Below are 9,741 nucleotides of genomic sequence, written 5' to 3' on the forward strand. Positions count from 1 at the left end.
AATTGTGCGGTAGAGGGGGTGCCTTTCTAATGAGAAATCGTCAGGAAGACTGACAAAATGGCGGCGCCCTTGAAATGATAGAGTGAAACAAAAGAAGCAAATCGCTCCCTTCCATATTGCCTTGAGGTGTTACATTTTATCCTTTGCCTTTTTTATTGGATCAAAAATATGGTTTCTATCAAAATAAATACGAGGAATGTCTAGGGGCTTTAATATGAGAATTGGGAGCAAAGGTCTTTGTTTCGCGCGTGATAATGCCACACCTAAACTTTCATTTTTCCTCAAGGACATCAATCCCTATATTCTAAGTTGAGAAACATGCTTAACTAAGGCAGGGTTGTTATTCTCCTCTGTTTATTTCTTTGTAGATTTAAAATATTTCAACACGAAATAAGTAGGTCAATAGGTCAGCTGATAGTCATGTGACATAATCAAACTTGCTCCACACTGCCAGAAGTGTCGTGATGTTGAAACCGTCGACATCTATTTTTCTGGTGATACTGTTAAGTTGGTCAAATAAACCAGCTGCAGGACTTGGTTTGAAAAGTGGCAATGGGATTTCTAAACAAATAAATATACGCAGGTGGAGGCACTTGGATCCAGAAATCGATATGAATGCGGTAAGTTTTTGGATGTTGGATTGGAGTCCAGTTAAACGGGTACAGTGTACCGGTAGTTAGTCACAATCCGGAGCTTTATACTCATGGCTCAGTCTCTTTGAGTAAATGTTTTAGTTACCTAGTGCAATTAGAATCAGTTATATATAATAATCAAATTAGTATCAGTACTTGGTAAAATTCAACAAGTGAAAGGTCGTCAGGGTGAGACAGCCCATGTAAGTTCCAGAATTTGATTAATGTATGTTCCCGAGTCTTTGGATAATAACTTATCAAACATACATTTTGCATTTTATTGAATATTAGATAATGCCATGGTTAAATGTGGACATGCTGTTTTCATGTGAAAATTTTATAACTTTCAATATGGTTAAATTTTTATTTTCAGTCAGAACTTATTACATCCAAGGGATATCCCTGTGAAGAATACACTGTGAAAACAGGAGATGGCTATCTGTTAGGAATACAGCGCATTCCATTTGGGTCGAAAAATTCCTCTACCCCACGTCCTGTTGCATTCCTACAGCACGGTTTATTATGCACATCCACCAACTGGTTGACTAACTTGGCCAATGAAAGCCTAGGTACGACAGAAAGATAGTAATCAAGAAAATAAATAAATGATCAATTTGTTATTGACAAATGTCATCATCCTCCATTATACTGATTTTAATTTGAATTTGAATATGCCTCCTGAATCAGTATTTTTTTTTTCAAAATTGCAACTATAATTTAAAGATGCATACAAAGTCAATTTTTTGTCACAAAAACCAACCAAATGCCAGCATATAGTCTCTAGTAGTATAACTAAGAGAATTACCAAAAGGCATTGTTTAATTTTACCCGAATATGATGTTTGAACAGATTTTTCTGCTGGCATTCTAAGCTGTATGTCAATGGGGCAGGAAAGTAGGTCACGGAAGTAGGTTAAATTTACAACCATAAATTTGAAGAAAGGAGCAGTCTAAAGGTCTTTTATGGCTGATCGAGTGATCTATTCAGTTTTTCCCTTGGCATGTCGAATTTATTTGAGACATATGAGAATCTAGTAGAAGTGGTTTACATGTGTTACTGGGAATCCACACTCCACCGATGCTCGGTTCGTATGTACCTTTAAAGTTAATAAAAGCATGCTGTTTTTCTCACAAGTTGTTTTGATAAGACATTGCACTAGAGAATTGAGAAAACCGGTACTGTCACTCAGTGATTTTAATATTTATGTATAATGCAGCATATTGTATAACATATTGCATTTCTTTCAGCCTTTATTTTAGCAGATGCAGGATATGATGTATGGTTAGGTAATGTAAGAGGTAACACATATTCAAGGAGACATGTTAACTACAGCGTTAATTCAGAGGAGTTTTGGGCTTTTAGGTAAGTGAAAGCTGCAGTAGGGTAATATCCATAAGTAGCCTGGATTTATAATTGTATTTTTCCTCGAGTAATTACTTTTTAGTTGTAAATATAATGTTCTATACCATTGTGTGACACAACTAAGGAAGTATATTAACCAAAGTCTACTTTAAAATTGATTTTGGATACTAAATATTACAAATTTTACAAATATATTTTAGGGTCCCCATCAGTTTTGCAGTGTGTGCTGGTTTCATTTTTTGGTGTTTTTAATTTGAAATTTACCTAATTACCCAATTCATTGTTGAAAATAACTAAAGTAAATGATCACTTAATATTGTTGAAAATAACTAAAATAAATGAGCACTTAATTTACAAATGCAATTTTAAATCAGTATGAAGTAATTCTATTATTAGAGCAGTCTCTTGGCATCAGTATGGGATATTTTATAAATGATATCAGAAAAAAGTAGGGCAGTAAAAATGTCACCCATACCACATTAAAAGCAATTTTCTTTGATTTGATAAAGTGCTGTTGGAAACATTTCAGAATCATTTGTGACAACTTTATTTGACTATGCATTATCTCAGCAAGCCTCGCGATAATGACATCCAGCCATTAACCCACAGCTGTTGTGTATTGATGATTTCAACCAAATATGTTATCAGTGTAGCAATACAATACACATATGCAGCAGTGACGTTGGTGGTTTTTACGATAAAAGTGGTAACCTGCAGGGTTAGATAACCATATACTTTAGATAGTGGAAGTGATTGGGTGAACTTTTTTATATTAATGTGTTTTCTTTCATTGTTTACAAGATAACTATACATATAAATATACATCCTCAATTTCTGACTTTCTTTTTATTTTTGCCAACAGATGGGGTGTGAACATCAGATTGGGGTCCCTTGGTTATAAATTTACATCACATAGTCTGCAGAGATAAAACCATCATTATATGATTGGAAATGAACTCCAAGATAATAGAAAAAAAAACAATGAGTGCATATGTAAGCCATAATGAATAGAAATATCACTAGAATATTAATATAAATTATCAAAATATTTAATTGTTCTTAATTCTACTGTTGGCCTCTTTGTTTTGGAAATTTGTTATTATGTTTAAATATTTGATAAAGTATTCCATATAAATCTACTACCTTGAACTTTGAATACTGGTGTGTCTGAACTTCCACTTTTCTATTTCAGCTGGGATCACCATGCTAGTTCAGACCTCCCAGCTATGGTAAACTTTGTCCTGAACAAAACTGGCCAGAGTCAGCTGCACTACATTGGTCACTCACAGGGAACGTTGATGGCTTTTGCCCACATGTCCACTAACCCAGAGTTTGCCAAAAAGGTCAGCTGCCGCAGATTGTTTGAGTCTTGAATTGACAACAGTGATTTGTAATTCCGTTTCAATTTGAATTTATAATTCTTGTTACACATGAAGTCAGTTATACTCATTTTTATTACATAATTGATGCTTTTTTTTTAAAGATGTGGACCACCAGAAAATGTTGCTGACATTTGTATGATTTTTACTAAAGACAAATAAAAGGTGATTTACTTCATTGATCATTAGTTTTGGAAATTTCTTATTTTATTCAGATACAATTTCATTGTGTTAAATAGTAATGCATATTCTATGTGCCACTTGTTTACCTTAATGTTTTTCCTTAATCCTTAGTTGAAAGGATTCTATGCACTTGGTCCAGTGGCTACTGTTGGCCATATGAAAAGTATACCTCTCAAGATCTTATCAGATATACCAACAGCAGTAAGTTAAAGTAATAACATTAATGGGGCTTGGAGCCACTTATTTAACATAAAATATAGCTATATAAAACTTGCTATTTAAATGTGTTTCCTTTTGCTAATTGTGAAGTTGGTGATTAGATCACAAGACTGAAATTGCTATATAATGCTCATATTTCATAATGTCAGACAAATTGTTTTATGCTGCAAATCTTTATTTAAGTCCATCAGTCATTAAAGAAAAGAAAGAAATCTACCAAATCAATATTAAAGATTCAAAATAATACTAACAGTTTTCTTTTTAGATTCTCTATGATATGTTTGGAAAAAAGGACTTTTTGCCAAATAATGAGTTGATAGATTTCTTGGCAAAGACTGTGTGTGATGAGGCAACTAGGTTTATCTGCAGTGACATCATCTTTGTGATAGCCGGCTATGACAAAGCACAGTTAAATATGGCAAGTTGTGCAATTTTTGTGTCAACCAGTATGTTGCATCCTGTTCACAATCCGTTTGCTCTAATTAAAATTAGTGCATGATGATATTTAATATTTATCTCTTTTGGTGCTAGTATATTTTGAATTTACAGATAAAATCTTTGTAAATTTAAGACTTATCCATCAGTTTTCCTGATTGTAGTGTTATTTTGCTTTATATTTAGACTCGTCTTCCAGTGTATATAGCACATACTCCAGCAGGGACCTCTGCACAAAACATGATTCATTTTCAGCAGGTTTGTATCGGATTATGAATAATGTCTACAGTTACACTTGCACATATAATGAGAAAACGTTTTTATGGTGGGGTTTAATAGTTGCTCTACTTGTGTTTCATAACTTCAATATTACCATACCAGTACCTTTGGTTTTTGTGTAAGTAACATTTTATAGGTAATTATTAAATTTATTGCAACTGGGGTTGACCTCATATTGATAAATGATTACTAGTTTTGCAAGAGGCATAATACCAGATGACATTTAAAACATAGCTTTTCATATAATGACTTGTAAAGTATTGCACTTCTAATGAAACTTATTAATTTTGAACAGATGGTAATACACGGTGAATTTCGGATGTTTGACTATGGATCACCAAAAGCAAATAGGGAGCATTATAATGGACAGGTATATTTAAAAACGTTATTAAAAAGGCTGTTTTTCTTTGAAATTTATTTATTCTCCCTGGGATTGTCATCATGTTTGTTTTTTAAGTCAGTAATTACATGCAAACATGATATAATATTTTGCATCTTGACAAAAACTTGAGAAAAATAATGACTCACATTTTGATTTGCAAAGGATTAAGAAAATAGGAGTTCATTGATGAAAATGTCAGAAAACTAATACTGCTTTTTCCACAGTCCACTCCTCCATATTATGATGCAAGGAAAGTTCAAGCTCCCACATACTTGTATTATGGAGGAAAGGATCTGCTGGCAGATCCGCAGGTCAGTTAAGCTTTGGTCTGATGCAACATGTTAATGAATGACAAGTTTTAAATCGTTTTTATAACTGTTCCTTTTCTCCTGTTTGTGTGTCAAGAAAGAAGAGAGAAATTTAAAAAGAATAGTTTTTATCAAAACATTTTGTGTTGTCTCAGCAAAAGTGATTTTTAAAATGGGATGTTTTTGTTTTTAGGATGTCAAATCATTGATGGCACTCCTACCTAATCTCAAAGGCAGTCAGCTTATCCCTTCATTTGACCATTTGGATTTCATTTGGGGAATGGATGCTTATGACTTTGTCTACAAAAATGTGATTGAAGCTATGAAATCTTTAGATTGATTATTAATAATTGATTTAAAGTAAATGCTCAAAGCCTAAAATATGTAATGAGATTAAAAACTACTGGTATATTTCTATGCAAATTGTAATAATTAACATAATAATATAATTATTAACAATTTAATAAGAACTCTAGTCATATTTTGTCAAATTTTGAACCAGATTATGTCTTCCAGAACTGGAGATTAAATATTCTTTGTTTAAGTTTAGTACATCAACCATAAAGATTTGATAATTATGATCATACTGCATTTAAGCACTGTTTTTTATTAATCAGAAAATTTATCTGAAAAAATTTTATCTAAGTTTGATATTCTTGCAGCATTAATTTTTGACAATTTTGCACAATTTAGACTGTGCTTTGTGGATATTGCTAGTAGTACTTCTTCATTTTAAACAGCCAATGTAAAAATAAGTGGGTCGCCCTGGAGGCCATCATTCTTTTTAACATTACTTGGAAATGCTCATACACATAAGTCATTTAGGTTGCAGCTGAGAGTACTGATACTAGTAGGCATCCATGTGTGAGTTTTTGTTTGTTTTCCTTGTATTCTTTTGAGTTTTTTCTTAATCAGGGATAATATTGCAATATTGAATTGGCTTTATGTAAAAGTAGGAGTAAAGCCCATTCCAGGAAAATAGATTACTCATACATAATTGTCTGTATTGTGTAGTTATCCTGGAAGGAAATCAGAAATTTGATAAACATTGAGATTTATATGATGAATTTAATAATTGTTTTGTTGTGAGAAAAATTTTTAAGTATTTTATTTCATTAAATTCTAAGTTGGACAAACAGGTGATTGCTTGTTTTTGATATATTTTTATGCCACTATTATAGGTTGTTAAATGCCATTATAGTCAAGGCACTTAATTTGCAGCAGGTTTTGTTGCTGCAAGCGCATATTCTTCTGTAGTAGAATTGTAAGGAATTGGCATACTTCTAGAGCCAAGTAAGTACCGATGAAATCGATGCTGAGTGATTGGCTTAGAATGAAATTTTAGAAAACTATGCAAAATGAACAAGAGATTATTACATAGGTATCAGTATAACATACCTGTGTTAATGAAAAAAAGGTTTTATGAAATATGAAAGCCACTTTTGGTCTGTCTTTTGTTTTGGATAATGGTCATTTGAAAGACTTTTTTTTTTGCTATTGTTGCGTTGTGAATTAATATTTCTTTGGTAATTATTTCAAAATAATAATTAACTTTAACGTAATGAAATGATAGTAAAAACACCAATATTTTTCACCTTGCAAAGTTTCCCATCATGGAACTCGTCTTCTAAAAGGGAAAGAGTCTTAACTACGACCCCCCCCCCAAAAAAAAAAAAATATATATATATATATATAATAAATAAAATGAAATAAATTATTTAAAAGAAAAAAGTGTATCTTAAGATGAAAATGAACACTTCAGGCCCGTAGCCAGGGGGGGTTCGAACGAACCGCCCCTTTTGCTGGGAAAAGGTCCACTCTTGGTAAAATTTGATCTAGGTACATGAAGTTTTTATGAGAAAAGGTCCACTTTTTTTTCAGAAAAAAAAACCCTTTTGAAATTGCTGGCTACGGGCCTGCACTTTAATATCCATAGAAGTGTAAACCTAGATTTCTGTCAATTTGAATTTCAGTTACATCGTTATTATGATGATATGACTCCAGGGTTCGTTTTCACTTTCATCTTACCTCAAGTAGTCAGCGTCTGATTTCTCAGAGGAATACGAGGTTTTTTTTACGTCGTGAATAGAAGTTCGACTAAACGACGATCTTCTTCGTCGCAGCCTTTTTAATGACTTTACCTATTTTAATCACAGTGTGGTTTTAATATTGTTCATTTTCAGTATATCAGAAAATGATTGTTATCAAATTTTCCATTTGTAAAAAATAATAGCAAACACAGTTTATCGCGCTTGTTCGGCAGTAAAGATTAGATTACGTTTGCCCTGTGTATCAGTACACAGTGCTCGTGTACTGTCCGTAAATCTTTAGGCTTCGTTTGGATTCACGTCCTCCGTAGCCTCTACGATTTAACGAAACTTTTGACAAATTAAACTTTTGACAAATTAGCAGTTAGCCCGTAGGCCGTACCGTCATTATCGTAGATGAACTCGCGCAGTATGGGTGAACTTGCGGTAATCGTGACAACGATTGGACAGGTGTTGTTGGTCTTTTTCTCTTCCACCTTTGGTCGTTTTAGGAGGCATAACAATGGCTGTGATGTTTAAGACTTGGAGTAATTAGCTTGCATGATTTAGAATTGTCCGTTTGGGGGGGGGGGGGGGGGGGGGGGGGCTGCACCGATAGCGTCTCAATCTTCTACCTTTGGGAAGCCGCACGGAAGGCGTACGCCAACTGCACTTATACTAAAAGGGCTCTATTCGATCACTTTTTAACAGGCAACCGATCTTTTCCTACGTGGTCTCAAGGTCATTTTGGAGAAATGTCACGGCACCCTCACGTAATGTAAACGTACTCGCCGTAGCCCGTAGCTACTTACGTCGTCAAAAAAAAAAAAAAAAAAAAAAACGTACAATTAATCGTATACGATTTCATCGTAGGGCGCCAGTTGCAAATGTAATCTAGGCTTCAAAGCGCCCAATGACAACAATTCAAGGAATATGTATCTTCTAAGACGGCATCATATTCATATCATTCTATTTTTAATTTAATTTGAAGAGAGAATCGTGAAATACCACATTTGATACCCAAATCTATTCACTTTTTCTGTGCATTTGAAACACTGAAGTAACCAGTGCGTGTTCTATTGTGACCATTTCTAGATGTCATAGTCCCAGCTCTTTTTCAACCGTTCGTGCATATAATATTATTTTTGCACTTGATCTCATGAAGGACAATATTTTGCATTACTGTCACTGTAAAGACAAATTGGTTCTAATGACACCTTTCATCTAACCGCAGCAGTTACGACATGTCAATTTGTCATCGTGTGTTGTGCTCTCATAGCACAATACAATCCTTTTCACTGCGAAGGGCCACAATGAATTTTTACTTTATCGTTAGTGTAGTGCGCTGTAAATGGTATCGAACACGTCTGATCTCTTGGGTCATTTTAAGGGAGCTCGATATGTGATAAAGGCCTACATCTGGTAATTTTTTTCTTTTCTGTAAAATGCTTTATGTTAGTGCAAAGAAAATAAAAACTATTGGAGCAAAAATTCACCGTTGCACGCGCTTCTAAACACAGGGTGGTCTAGCGTTAATCGTTAATTTTGCCACAAAGTATATTGGTATATTATAGTGATCGGGTTCCGGTAACTCTGTAATTCGCGTGTTTATAATCATAAAAATGTGTAAGGTTGACGACTGGGGTTTGAATTACAATCCTGTGCCATCATTTGACTGAACATTTTTCAATTTTATTTATTTATCTATTAATTAATTAATTTCTTTATTGTTGTTGTTTAACCCTTTAACGATGTCTCATTAAAAAGGCATTATTTACCCTCTTAACTGAATAACTAAAAAATCAGCCTTTCAAGAAAATTTCCTGGTAGCTATTCGTAGTACGTATTGTTATGATAAGTGTTGATAGCTGTTTTGGTGGAGATTTGTTTAAAATTGTTATTGCCGTTTCACCCTTAAAGCGCTACTGTTACCCCATCAGCTTGAATTGAAAAGTTTACCATGGTGAATTTTGATGATACAGCATTACCTTTTATCATAACAATGTTTATTTACGCATTATGCAAGCTGATGCTGAAAAAAGATTATTCATGCCTTCAGAAGTCAAAAGGGACAGTGTTCTTTCTATTTGAATAACATTTAGTACTACTTAGTCCCATCAGAACAGTAAATAAAATTATTGATGTTCTTAAAAAGCCTTTTTAATTTTCTGTTTTTCTTTTCTGTATTGAGTAAAACCAATTTTGTTAATCAAAAATCACATCCCCGCACTGTCTGTGTTCAGTCCACGATACACCAGCGCCTCTAAATCCATTGTATATCAAGTTCTATCCATCTTACTTTTATCTGACTTCGTTTGATGGGTTTTAGCCAACAGCCATTCTTTTATCAGAGATTTCATCGCAGAGTTATCTAGACAACGTAACCCAACATATATATATATCCATCTCGTGATCTCAGTTCTGGTTCTGAGTCAAAGTGTGTTTGTCTGTATAGGGAAGGGGGGGAGTTAAAGGCACGTCCTCCAGACAGCACCTCATTGGGAAGAAAAATACCATGGCCCATAGGAGCCTACG

At 33.8% G+C, this 9,741-nt stretch overlaps 1 protein-coding gene across 2 annotated transcripts; it reads left to right on the forward strand.

The window, feature by feature from the left end:
* The first annotated feature begins 103 nt into the window (after positions 1-103).
* On the forward strand, positions 104-6,315 carry LOC106151409 (gastric triacylglycerol lipase). Of its 2 annotated transcripts, XM_013524655.2 has the most exons (10): positions 104-620; positions 1,006-1,201; positions 1,880-1,994; positions 3,187-3,337; positions 3,668-3,757; positions 4,041-4,193; positions 4,397-4,468; positions 4,785-4,859; positions 5,096-5,182; positions 5,373-6,315. In XM_013524655.2, exons 1-10 carry the CDS (start codon positions 465-467, stop codon positions 5,517-5,519), a joined length of 1,242 nt encoding a protein of 413 aa, XP_013380109.2. In that variant the 5' UTR covers positions 104-464; the 3' UTR covers positions 5,520-6,315. The 2 variants fall into 2 exon arrangements, with proteins under 2 accessions (XP_013380109.2, XP_086868671.1); XM_087012545.1 differs by lacking the exon at positions 4,041-4,193.
* The last annotated feature ends 3,426 nt before the right edge of the window (positions 6,316-9,741 follow it).

Source organism: Lingula anatina, chromosome 1, assembly GCF_051362555.1.
Source record: "Lingula anatina isolate TDL-2025a chromosome 1, LinAna3.0, whole genome shotgun sequence".
NCBI lineage: Eukaryota > Metazoa > Brachiopoda > Lingulata > Lingulida > Lingulidae > Lingula > Lingula anatina.

Bases quoted from the DNA above. Each gene is read 5' to 3' on its own strand.
- LOC106151409 (XM_013524655.2), top strand. From the start codon at position 465: ATGTTGAAACCGTCGACATCTATTTTTCTGGTGATACTGTTAAGTTGG. The intron at 621-1,005 runs GTAAGTTTTTGG...TTTTATTTTCAG, and splicing joins CAGAAATCGATATGAATGCG to TCAGAACTTATTACATCCAA. The intron at 1,202-1,879 runs GTACGACAGAAA...CATTTCTTTCAG, and splicing joins CTTGGCCAATGAAAGCCTAG to CCTTTATTTTAGCAGATGCA.